This window comes from Macrotis lagotis, chromosome 1 (genome assembly GCF_037893015.1).
Source record: "Macrotis lagotis isolate mMagLag1 chromosome 1, bilby.v1.9.chrom.fasta, whole genome shotgun sequence".
NCBI lineage: Eukaryota > Metazoa > Chordata > Mammalia > Peramelemorphia > Peramelidae > Macrotis > Macrotis lagotis.
Genome location: NC_133658.1, coordinates 293,879,952 through 293,893,270, shown reverse-complemented (window position 1 = coordinate 293,893,270; position 13,319 = coordinate 293,879,952). Strand labels below are relative to the sequence as shown.

General features: G+C 38.9%; 1 protein-coding gene across 1 annotated transcript in view; it reads right to left on the bottom strand.

The window, feature by feature from the left end:
• NIBAN2 (niban apoptosis regulator 2) overlaps positions 1–13,319 on the bottom strand; it is a 105,025-nt gene that overhangs the window by 41,461 nt on the left and 50,245 nt on the right. The window contains exon 2 of the mRNA XM_074211112.1: positions 8,612–8,742. Within this exon, the coding sequence (XP_074067213.1) occupies positions 8,612–8,742 (131 nt within the window). The remainder of the gene's footprint in view (positions 1–8,611; positions 8,743–13,319) is intronic.

Genomic DNA, 13,319 nt, shown 5'->3' with positions numbered 1-13,319 from the left:
TTAAGAGATTTGTTTTCTACCTTCAGTTACTTAAAGTATGACCTTGGGTAAGTCATTGTAATGTGACGATTATTCTAAATGATTTTGAGAATCCAGTTCAAGCCTAAGACTTCTGATGCTAAAGTCAAGAAGAATTATTAAAACAGAAGACTCTGAAAAGAAGGGGGGGGGATGGAATAGAAACTAGCTAAGAATCCCTGTTGACCTCAGAAATTGAAGGAGGAGAAGGCAAGAAAGGGAATAAAGAATCTTGTTGAATAAACCCTTTCATTGTAAGATGCAGACATTCCTACTGGGGATTCTCAAGGAATGGAGTCATTTTCCCTTGACTTCTCCCCAAATCTCTCTCAACTATCCAGTGGGAAAAGAGACTGAGTCATAGACTCAAAGAATCATGGAATAAGAATTTCATAGTGAGGATAGGATCTTCAAACTCATATAAGTTCATATTATAGATGAGGAAACTGAAGTCCAGAGGGATATAGTGATTTAAAATAATAAATACTGTCAGTGGCAGACCTAGGGCCAAAATGTCATATACCAACTCTAGGATACTCACCACCACCCCAACACACAACTCATCTCATTTTAGCTTTTGATCTGATGGAGTTTGCCTATTATGGTGCTAGTCTCAAGAGATAGAGACATTAGAAAGTGTCTGTTAGCAGTGGGTGGTAGAAATTTTAACAGTAATTTTTTTTTTTTAATCAGGCCTGTAGGATTATGAGTCACTCTTCTAGACTAGAATGTATTTTCCTAATCCAGTACTTCAAGATCCATTCTTTAAGGCTCAGATCATGTTCCTCCTTCTTCAAGCAAGCCTTCTGGGTAGAGCTAATCTCTTCCTTCTCTAAACTCCTATATTGTTTCCACACTATTCATTTCATTAAGTGAAATCTTAATCAGATTCTAACACATATTTAGATGTTGCATGCATAAATATCTTGCTTCCAGTAAGCAACCTCAAGTAGGGGTGATTACCTTAGATTTTTTTCCCTGCATCTCTCACAAGGTAGAAAAAGTATGTTGTGGCATACTTGATTAGATCACTTTAAGGGTTGTGGAAACATCCAAGGTCCAGGTGGTTGATACATGGTTAAGCCCATCATGGGTCCCAGTGAAAATCACTTCCATCATAGTTCTTAGCCTCCTCAAGGACCCAGAGACAGTCTGATCAGGGTTCTCAGCCTCCTCTCTTCTCCGATTGTTAGAACTTCATGCAAAGAGATGTGCACAATCATGCTAAGAAAACACATTGCCATCACTTCCAGGATTTATCCTGGAAGGCTCAGAAAATTTATTTATCATTAAGGGGATTAAATTATTCTTAAACCCTTCATGACTTCCAAAAAAGGAAGATTATTTTGGTAAGGTTTCAAGAAAAGATATATCCTAATATCTATCCCTTGGGTCTAAGGGAAATAGAGCAGAGATCTCCATCCAAATATTTTAAGAAACACACTTTTCTTAGATTCCCTGTATATGATCCTTTAGTAAATTGAATAAAGAGAGAGTGGACAGTTGGAGATTGGAAAAGGGTTGGAGTGGTGATAAGAACCTCATTTCTCCAATTAGGGAAGCACAAGTTCTAGATTCTAAGAATCTTGAGTTTTTCATGCTTTTAATGTTTACCATTTGAAAATATGTTGGGCTGGGCCCTTAATCTCCCTCAATCTCAATTTCCTCATTTGCAAAATGAGGAGTTGGTCAACTGGATCTTAAGTTTTAGATCTGCCATCTTATACATGGGTGATAGGGAGAAATTAGGTTGGAGAGTTATTTAGGGGCCAGATACCCTATAAATGCCAAATAAATGATGATCACCATGTTATAGGACATAATCTTCATTCATTCTTAGATCTCATGTAACTACATCCTCTGAGCTTGGAAAATGACCTGGATTTAGAAGGTCACATTATTCACTTATTAATTTAACAATAATTTCTCCCTAGTCTCCTCTCCCCTTTCACAGGATCATAGGATTGAAGATTTAGAGTAGGAAGGGACCTTAAAGGTCATCTAATCCTACTTCATCTTACAAAACCCAGAGACATTAAATATCTTGCCCAGTATCATACATGTGGCAGAGTCTGGATCAGAACTTGGGTCCTCTGTTTCCAAACTCAGGACTCACTCCTTCCCAATGCTACTCCTTCCCACTTTGCCACTCTCTGTAGGAATGTGTATGCACGTGCATGCATGTAATATTTGTGTTTGTTGTTGTTTGTCCGTTTTCAAAGAGGAATCATTACATCACAGGGTGATGTCTTGACTTGCATGTGAATTGTATTTGAGTAAGGCAGAGTTGAATAAAGTAATTAACACTCACTATCTCTTCTAAAGTCATCAAAGTCCAGTGAGAAAAAGTCAAGACAACTGGTGATGACCCAGGATGTAAGGGATAACCTTGGGATCTTTGATGTCTGACTAAGTTCTAAGTGTTCCATAGCTCTAGGGGAAGTCATATGCTTTTTTTCTCTCCAGGAGAATGTAAGTTTCTGGAGAATTGGGGTTGCTTCATTCTGTTTTTGAATCTCCCACAATGTATGGTACATAGTAGGTGCTTAATAAATGCTCACTGATTGATTGGATAAGTTACCATTTAAAGAACACTATATGCTTTGCAATTATTATCTCTATTTATCCCCACAACCAGGCTGAACCCCTACTGGAGGCACCATGAGCCAGGGTTCCTACTAAAGGGATCATGGTCCCAGGGACTCTTCTAGGTACCATTGGATATAGATCAGAGGTGATCAAGTACAACTCATTTATTTTCTAGAAAAGGAAATGAAGGGAATGTGAGAAGATGAGTGATGTGCCTAGGCACACAGCTAAATGAAAGACAAGGAGTAGCAAAAGGAAAAGAAAGCAAGTTGGATTATGAATTCTTGACTGTGTGCTCACACAGCTAAGTACTGGACTCAGCAGAGAAAGAAGCCTCCAGCAACATCAGTTATCACATGCTACCTGCGCCCTGCCTACATTGCTATCTTCATCTCCCACATGACCTGCTCACAAATCATTGGAACATCTAGAAGTTCTAAAGAACTCAATTCCATATGAGACAGGAAGGCCCATGGATACCAAACAAAGTAATTTGGTACCAGGCTGCATGAACAAAAGTACAAATCAAGAGAGAGGTTGGTCCCATTATGTTCTCAATAGATTGAGATACAGCTAGAATATTGTATTCAGGCCTGAACATCCCATTTTAACAGGAAGACTGACAAAGGGGAGGACAGCAGCCAAGGAAGGGGATCAGGATAGTAAAGAATTTTTGAAGCTAAGGACCTGGAACAAAGGGCTTACCCCAGAGAAGAGAAGGTTTAATGACGGAAGTGACATGACTAACATCTTCCACTATCAGAGGAGTCATCATATAGTCATCATGTATTAGAATTGCTCTATGTCTTGTCTTACTCCAGAAGGTGGGACTAGGATGAGAGCACGGAAGGTCCAGAGAGACAGATTTCAGCTCAATCTATGAATTGAGGCTTTTGAATGATGAGGAGAGTTGCCTTTTTTTAAAAGCACTGGGTCCCCATTACTAGAATAGTCCAAGTAGAAGTTAGATGAGTATTCATCTGTCAGGATGTTGCAGGAAGGATGCCAGGAATGGCTAGCAAGTTGGACTAGGGTCTCTTACAACTCTGAGATGCTATGTCTATAACAACAAAAAGTGTTTTGGAATGTCTAAGTTTTCCATTAGCTAGACATTAAGAAGTAGAAGCTCTCCACACTGTAATCTGCTTCAATCATTTCATCTGTAAAATGGAGATAATGATAGCTTTCCCTTCTTTCACTCTCTTACTGATAAGGTATAAAGATTAAATGAGAGTGATGCATTCTGAACTTTTGAGAAAAATGTGCTGCACAAGCACTGGATGAGCTCAGTCATCTTCATGACTGCTATTTTCCTCCACATCCCTCTGGGGAAGGAGTGTGCCCAACTAATATACTCATGAAGCATACAGGTGGAAGCCAGAGAACAAAAGCTACCATATCTCAGATCAATAGCCACAGGTTCCTCTCTTCTCCCAGAGGGAACAAAATGGAGGCCAAATCCAGTGACTCCAATATCTTGTTTCAACTCCAGGTCTATATTTCCATTGCCCTTCTCTATCACTGGTATTCTTCCTATAGATCTTACTGATGCGAAATGGCAGAATCTCAAAGTTGGAAGGGACATCAAAGGACATCTAATTCAATCTATATCTGAACAAGAATTCTCTTTACAACAACTCCAACAAGTCTCTGCTCAAAACCTCCACCTACTACCTTTTGAGGTTATTCAATAATAGTTATCTTTTGGACGACTGAAATGGTTGGATCCCTTTTTCTTTAAATGGAACTTAAAAAGTCTCCTCTCAGCAACTTTTTTTTAAATTTTTATTAAAGATATTGAGTTTTACAGTTTTCCCTCAATCTTGCTTCCCTCTCCCCACCCCCACCCCACAGATAGCACTCTGTCAGTCTTTACTTTGTTTCCATGTTGTACCTCGATCCAAATTGGGTGTGATGAGAGAGAAATCATGTTCTTAAAGAGAACAGAATTCTCAGAGGTAACCAGATCAAACCATAAGACATCTGGTTTTTTTTTTTCCGAATTAAAGGGAATAGTCCTTGTACTTTGTTCAAACTCCACAGCTCCTTATCTGGATACAGATGGTACTTTCCTTTGCAGACAGCCAAAAATTGTTCCCAATTGTTGCGCTGATGGAATGAGCAAGTCCTTCAAGGTTGAACAACACTCCCATGTTGCTGTTAGGGTGTACAGTGTTTTTCTGGTTCTGCTCATCTCACTCAGCATCAGTTCATGCAAATCCCTCCAGGTTTCCCTGAAATCCCGTCCCTCCTGATTTCTAATAGAACAATAGTATTCCATGACATACATATACCACAGTTTGCTAAACCATTCCCCAATTGAAGGACATTTACTGGATTTCCAATTCTTTGCCACCACAAACAGGGCTGCTATAAATATTTTTGTACAAGTAATGTTTTTACCCTTTTTCTTCATCTCTTCAGGGTATAGACCCAGTAGTGGTATTGCTGGGTCAAAGGGTATGCACATTTTTGTTGCCCTTTGGGCATAGTTCCAAATAGCTCTCCAGAAGGGTTGGATGAGTTCACAGCTCCACCAACAGTGTAATAGTGTCCCAGATTTCCCACATCCCTTCCAACAATGATCATTATCCTTCCTGGTCATACTGGCCAATCTGAGAGGTGTGAGGTGGTACCTCAACGAAGCTTTAATTTGCATTTCTCTAATAATTAATGATTTAGAGCATTTTTTCATATGGCTATGGATTGCTTTGATCTCCTCATCTGTAAATTGCCTTTGCATATCCTTTGACCATTTGTCAATTGGGGAATGGCTTTTTGTTTTAAAAATATGACTCAGTTCTCTGTATATTTTAGAAATGAGTCCTTTGTCAGAATCATTAGTTGTAAAGATTGTTTCCCAATTTACTACTTTTCTTTTGATTTTGATTACATTGGTTTTACCTGTGCAAAAACTTTTTAATTTAATGTAATCGAAATCATCTAATTGGTTTTTAGTGATGTTCTCCAACTCTTCCTTAGTCATAAACTGTTCCCCTTTCCATAGATCTGACAGGTAGACTAGTCCTTGATCTTCTAATTTGCTTATAGTATTGTTTTTTATGTCTATGTCCTGTAACCGTTTGGATCTTATCTTGGTAAAGGGTGTGAGGTGTTGGTCTAATCTAAGTTTCTTCCATACTAACTTCCAATTATCCCAGCAGTTTTTATCAAAGAGGGAGTTTTTATCCCAGTGGCCAGACTCTTTGGGTTTATCAAACAGCAGATTACTATAATCCTCTCCTGCTTTTACACCTAGTCTATTCCACTGGTCCACCACTCTATTTCTTAGCCAATACCAAACAGTTTTGATGACTGATGCTTTATAATATAATTTTAGATCTGGTAGTGCTAAGCCACCTTTGTTTGCATTTTTTTTCATTAAGCTCCTGGCAATTCTTGACTTTTTATTTCTCCAATATGAATTTACTTACAATTTTTTCTAGCTCATTAAAGTAATTTTTTGGAATTTTGATTGGTAGGGCACTAAATATATAGTTTAATTTTGGTAGAATTGTCATTTTTATTATATTAGCTCTACCTATCCATGAGCAGTTGATATTTGCCCAGTTATTTAAATCTGATTTAATTTGTGTGAGAAGTGTTTTATAATTGTTTTCAAAAAGATTCTGAGTCTGTCTTGGCAAATAGACTCCCAAGTATTTTACACTGTCTGAGGTTACTTTGAATGGAATCCTCTCAGCAACTTCTACTGAATTAGTATTGATAACTGGGGCCAAGCAGAAGCAAAGTATGATCTCTCTTCTATAAGACAGTTCTTCAAATATTTGGCTACAGCTATAATGCCCACAGTGAGTTTTCTCTCTCTGAGCAAATATCAATAGTTTCCTCAAATGATCATTTTTTTTAGTATGACCTTTAATTCCATTTATCACCTGAGTTCACTTTATTTGGACAGATCCCAGTTCAGTCTTTCTCCACAAAACATTCCAGATGTTGTTTGACCAAAGCAAAATACAGTGGAACTACAGCTTCCCTTATCCAGGACACTATCTCTTTCATCACAGCCTATGAAAGTGCTGCCTTTTTTGGTTTGTCTTGTTACATACAGGGAGAGATTTTACAAAAATTTAGTAGCATGGGTTTTTCTCATGTCATTAGAGTACTCTGTGAGCTACCACAACTGGATAATAACACCTTTCATTCTGCCAGTCCCTTGCCCCCAAAACATTCTGCACATAAATTCAAACTCCTGAGCCCAACCTAGCATTCAAGGCCCTCTACAATTTGAGCTCAAATTATTTCTCCAGATCATTTATCTCTATCATTCCTTTACAAAAACCCTCTCCTCTCTCAGCCTGATCTCTCTCCTCATTTATCTTCCCAATAATCTCCTTCTTATTTCTCATCCCTACCCTGAAATGGCTAATTTCATGATGAAATTGTAACTCTTCAACAATCAGAATCCTACTACTCTTTCAAACTCAGTTTCTTCCTGGTGATTTACCTTTCCTCAATATTACTGTAATATTCGCTGCATTGCTTACTCATTTACAGCCTACTCTGTAATGCTAGTTATATCCATCTTATTGTCCTCCCACCCCATACAGTCTAGCATAGAGTGCTCAGGAAATGTTTGCTGATTGTAATGTCACTCTCTTAATACCAACAAGCCAAAATTATAAATGCAAAAAGATGGAAAGGCATCAGATGCCTTTTGAAAAGGCAACAGATTCCAGTGAAAAAGATACTGGAAAACACAAATTTTTTACTAACATAGGTTCCAGGGACCATCATGGCTTGCCTGGTTAATTTTCCAGTTTCCTCCTTGTTCCAGTAAACTCAAAATGGGTCAAACAGAGAGAACAGGATGGAAGAGGAGAAACAGGGCTAAGACATGGCAGTCTAGCCCTTGAATAATGAACATCATCCTAATGTTTTTGACTTCAATGGACCTCTCTAGATTTTCTCCTCATTTCTAGGCTGTTTAGTCTGAGCTTGTCAGATTTTCTAGACAGATGGCAAAGATACATACACAGCTGGCATCTTGGCAGGCCAAAGGATTGGCGGTACCTGGTGGTGGAGTCAGTGTCTTGTCCCCACAAACCTTGGAACTTATTTCTTTAAGGCCAACTTAAGTCTCAATTCTTCCAAGAATATTTTCCTGAGCTCTCTAGTCTTCTGTTAAGCATTTCTTAAGTTAGCTAACTGTGCTGGGTTCTAGAGATAGTAATATAAAAATAAAAGCAACCCTGCCCACAAGGAGTTTCCATTCTATTGAGGGAGACAACATGTACTCAGAAAACTAAATATAAAGGAGACATAAAGGTGATTAACAAGTGACTTCTGTGGAAAAGGACATTAGAAACTATATGCAGTCATCTCTCTATCTCCCTATCTCCTGCAATTGTTAGTATGCACCCATTAAAGACAGACAGATGACCAACAATAGAAGCCCGTCCTTGCTGTCTCTCATACTAAACCACAAATTTCCTTCAGGGTGGGAATTATGTCTGGTCTTCCACAGTGCTTGACAGGGAGGGCTTGTACATTATAAGGGTTCAATTAATGTTTCTTTTATGAACCTCTACAGAATAGGTATTCAATTAAGGTTTGTGGAATGGTTTGGTTGACACCAAATCCTGGGTCCTTGGCTTCTTTGGTATACTCTTTGGAGCTGTGAGATACTAAAAATGTGCAACCACGAAACAACACTCCATCAAGACAACAAGATGCAAGAAAGCAAAAAGGTGGTGGACTACAGGAGTCAAATAAGGCATACCCTTTCAGACATGGCCAACACATTTCTTTGTTTTATCTTTATTTATTTGTCCCCAGGAGAGTTAGAGGGCAGTAGGACAAGACATTGATGTAAATTAAAAGAGGAAGGAACTTTAATAGAACACTAAAAAAAATTTAAATCCTCCAAGCAATATTTTAAAAACTAGGATAATACCTTCTTGAAGGGGTTCAATGTGAAATTGAAAAGTCCCAGATGCCAGAGTCAAGTCTACAGTAGTGATATCAGTGATAATGAGCATACCTTTCGCCAGAGCAGCTGGGCCTGTGGCCCCCCAGTGCCTTCAATCTCATAGCGCTTGCTATTGAAGAGAGCGACTCCATATTGGTCTTCGTAGAACTGGAAGAAATCTTTCAGAATCTTCCCAGTTTTTTCTAGAGGGGAAAAATAACCAATAATAGAAATTGTATTTAATCACTGACTTGGAGAAACATTTTCCTGGGGTAATTAAAATAAGATGGTCCCACCCATCACTCAATCTGTGAAATGGGTGGATCTCTGAAGTGTTCTCAGATCTATATACTGCCAGAGACAATGGGTAGGGGACATTGACTTATTTATTAGTTTATCAACAAGGATTTATTAAGTGTCTTGGTAAGCTAAGTAATGTGGCAGATAAAGTACTAGATCTAGAGTCTGATTCATCTTTGTTCAAACCAGGCCTCAGACATTTACTAGCCGTGTGACGCTGGATAAGTCATTTCACTCCATTTGCCTCACTTTCCTCCTCTGAAAAATGAGCCACAGAAGGAAATGGCAACCACTCCTGTGTCTTTGCCTAGAAAATCCCAAATGGGGTCATGAAGAGTTAGACATGCCTAAAACAACCAAACAACAACAAAATCAAGTAAAAGGTATGGAAGTCCCAGACGCAGTAAGTTAGGGTGGACAAAGACATGGAGACAGAAGATGGAAGGTTATGAATGTGGAACAGAGAGTCCAACTTGGCTAGAAGGTAGCATGTGGGAAGGACAGTAATGTATAATTAGTCCAGGAAGTTAGTCTGGGTTCAGGTCATGGAGGACTTTAAAAGTTAGAACTTATATTTTATCCTAAAGACAATAGGGAACTACTGAAGTTTATTGAGTAGGGTGGTGGCATAGTTTACAAGAAAACCACCTTGGCATCTGTGTGGAGGATGAACTGAATGGTACCAATTGACCCAAAGTTCTTTCTCCATTTGACAACCCTGCCTTTGAGGTCCTGAAGGATGACCCTTTTTGTATTACAGATATAGGAGGGCTTTGACAATCATACATATACCATTCCATCTACAAAACCTACTGTGGGTCTCTGAGGGGATACTTCTTTCACAGAAGGAAACTTAGTTATGATTAATCATAGCTCTAAAATAAGAAAGGTGAGGTTTTATGGAACTGCTGAGGAAAGGAGAAAAGGGAGGTGACTTGAAAAGGGAGAAGAATTATTCCAAATCCCAGAAGTATAAAAAGCTAATCATTAACAAAGAAAGGCTCAGCAAAGACAGAATAGAACTGGGGCTCTGAGTCAAGACATTCCCATTCTTAAGGAAAGTGAAAGCAGGTACCAGGCATTTTTTTAAAGTCTTACAAATACTGTTCCCAGGGTTGGAAGAAACTTCAAGAGATCACTTAATACAACTCCCTGCCTTCATACAGATCAGGTGTTACCTAGCTTGGGTTAGCAAGCTCTGAATATGAAGTCACAACTGGGTTCAAATATCTATTCTGTAACTTGCAACCTTGTGACCTTGGCAAAGTCATTCAATCTCATTCAACCCTAATTTACTCATTTCCAACATTTCCAAAATGAGGGTGGGGAGGATGAAATAGATGATTATATCTCCTTCCAGTTCTAAACCCTATGTTCTCCATTTTATTGATGAGACAATAAATGGGAAAGGACAAGCACTAGATCTCAATTATCTTGCATATATTATCCATCTTGCTCAAGGAATAAGTGTTAAGGGGGAACAGATGTGAGAGAGCTGCTTATAAATGTTTCCATTTCAAATGAACCAACCTTTTGTCCCACACTGATCACCAACTTTGTGTTCAGTATAGGGCTAAGGCTCTGCAGAAGAGACAAAAATATCTACAAAGGGATTTCCGTACTCAAAAACTTGACAGCAGTTTAGTTGGGGAGATAGGCCCTATCCTCATGAAATAGCTAAAGAATCATGACTAGAGAGTACTATATAGTTAATCATATTCTCAATCATGTAGTTCAACAATAGGGACTAGAGGAGCTTGGAAGAGGAAGAGTCATTGTGGGGTAGAATGACCAATGAAAGTATTGTGGAGGAGCTGGGTCTTGAAGGAGGAAGGGAACTTCTGGAAAGAGGACTGTGTAAGTGAAGGGTTGGTGACAAGAACAAATGTGTCATATATAGGAATATGATAATTTTCTCAGAAGAGAATTCTCAGTGACCTAAGAGCCCCTGGAACAAGTGCCTAATAACTCAGCATTGTGGGGATTTTCCTTAGAATGGGCATCCATTTTGGAGTCATCTAATAAATTGGACCAAGATATTCCCTTTACTTCCTCCACTTCAAAAAACAAATTTTTGTTAAGGCTGATTTGAAAGATTTGTCTGATTATTAACTCCTTTCCCAAATTACTCTTCTTCCAGGGGCTAGCATGAAAAGGGGTCAGGATGCTACCCTACAATTGTTGCCAAGTAATCAGCACACATGTCAATCAACAGCCAAGGAGTGCCAAGTAGCCAGTGCCAAAATAAGAGCTCAGGACTGATTGATCCTGGCCAAGGCCAGGTGTCCATATGGTCAACAGAGAGATGACAGAGGCACAGTTAGCATTTTTGAGACAATATATACTCAAAAGCAGCTTCTGTACTGAGGCAGAAACAGCTGCACTTAAGAAACTGGAAAATCTGGGGGAAAACTGGAAGAAATTGGGGGAAAGTCAACATTCTTTTCTCAGATTGCCAATATAGGGCAATGGGGTTAAGTGGCTTGCCCAAGGCCACACAGCTAGGTGTTATTAAGTGTCTGAGGCTGGATTTGAACTCAGGTCCTCCTGACTCCAGGGCTGGTGCTCTATCCACTGCACCACCTAGCCACCCCCCAATAGTAACATTATGAAATGATCAAGTATGATCAACACAAACACATCTCCTCTCAGCAGCTCAGTGATCAAGGGCAATCCTGAGAGAACTATAAAGAAAAATGCCACCCATATATGGATTCTGAATGCAAAGTTCTCTCCTTTCATGAAGTTTTCCCAAACTTAACCTCCCTGGCCCTCAATTTCTTTGTAATATGAAGTTATATCTGAAGGTAGAGCAAAACATAATAAACAATTCACTTTCTAAAATTTCTTTTATATATTTTTTAATCTCTCTCATGTTTTCCTGACTTAGTTCTAGTTCTTCTTTCACAACTTAACTAATATAAAAATGTTAAATATCATTTTACTCATATAACATATATCAGATTTTTGCTGTCATGGGGAGGGATAGAGGTAGAAAAATGTGTAACTCAAAAACCTGCAAAAGACTGAATGCTGAAAACTATCTTGGCATATAATTAGAAAATAAACAAATAAATAAGGAAAAGTTTTTTTTAAAAAAAAAAGAAAGAAAAACTGAGTCTCCTTCTGTCTGCAGTACATCCTGGAAAGGGTGGCTTCAGAAAATTCATAAAAGACATATAAATAGATGCAGAGTAAAATGAGCAAAACCCAGAACCATTTATTTAACAATGGACAGAAAAGCAACTCTGAAAGATTTAAGAACTCTGATCAGTATAATGACCAACCAGAATTCCACAGTACCCATGATGAAGCATGCTGCTCATCTCCTGATAGTAAATACACATTTATTAAATCTCTACTATGTCCCAGACACTGTACTAAAACTGAGGATACAAAGAAAGTCAAACAAAACAAAACAATCCTTGCCCTTGTGGATTTCACAGTCTAAAGGGAGAAATAACATGGAGAATAGTAAGTACAAATAAACTATATACAGGATGAGTTGGAAATAATCAACAGAGAGAAGGTACTAGAACAAAGAACAATTTGGAAAGGCTTCTGGTAGAAAGTGGGATTTTAGTTGGGACTTGAAGAACATAGAAGGCTCTCAAACAATTGTTGACTTGCTTACTGGAATATCCTGGGACCCAGTGGAGAGAGCTCTGGATTGTAAGCAGGCACTCATTATATACTAATTGCTAGGTTAGAAGAAGGGAGAGGGGGAACATGACAGGGCTAACTAGATGTGGGCTGGCTCTCATCCTTACCAGCAGCTGAATCTCACCCATTCCAGTTACCATCCTCATATCCAGTGTTCCTTCCAATCTAGCAAATCTAATAAAAACACCTTGCATCTTTATCTTCCTCACACTTCTTTGACACAGGTTGGGGGAGGGGAATGGTATGATAGGAACACAGGTTCAGAAAAAATGGTTTGCCCTAGAATTATATAATCACCACACTCCAACTCTCAACTTGGCCCTTCAGATGTTCTGGGAGCACTATTTCTTCCTGCTAGGATAGCCTCACTTCTTTGCAGACCTATAAAGCCCTGACGTTCAAAGGTTCTGGCCAAGAGGGAAATCAATGGCCCTTCCCGCAGGAGTCAACATGTGGAATGAGCAGGAAGCCAGAAGCCCTTGCCAAAGGGCTTATCTTCCCTAAACCTAAAGTCAGCTACCTGGGGCTTTAAGAGAAACCATCATTGATCCAACAGGAGAAATAGCAGCAGCATCTTTCCAGAGGAACTGAAAGAAGGTGTTTGTGGTTTCCAAGCAAAAGGTAGCAAATGGAAAAAAACCAACCACAAAATCAAATAATCAAGCACCTATATTATTCCCTTAACAACTTCATCATCACTTGTCCTCCCAGAGGGTCATTTGGATGAGATAGGAAAGGATTTGTAGAAAATCTTTATTTTCCCAGGAGGGTAGAGAATAGAAGCGGCCTGGACAATATGCCCAGTGAGGGAATGCAT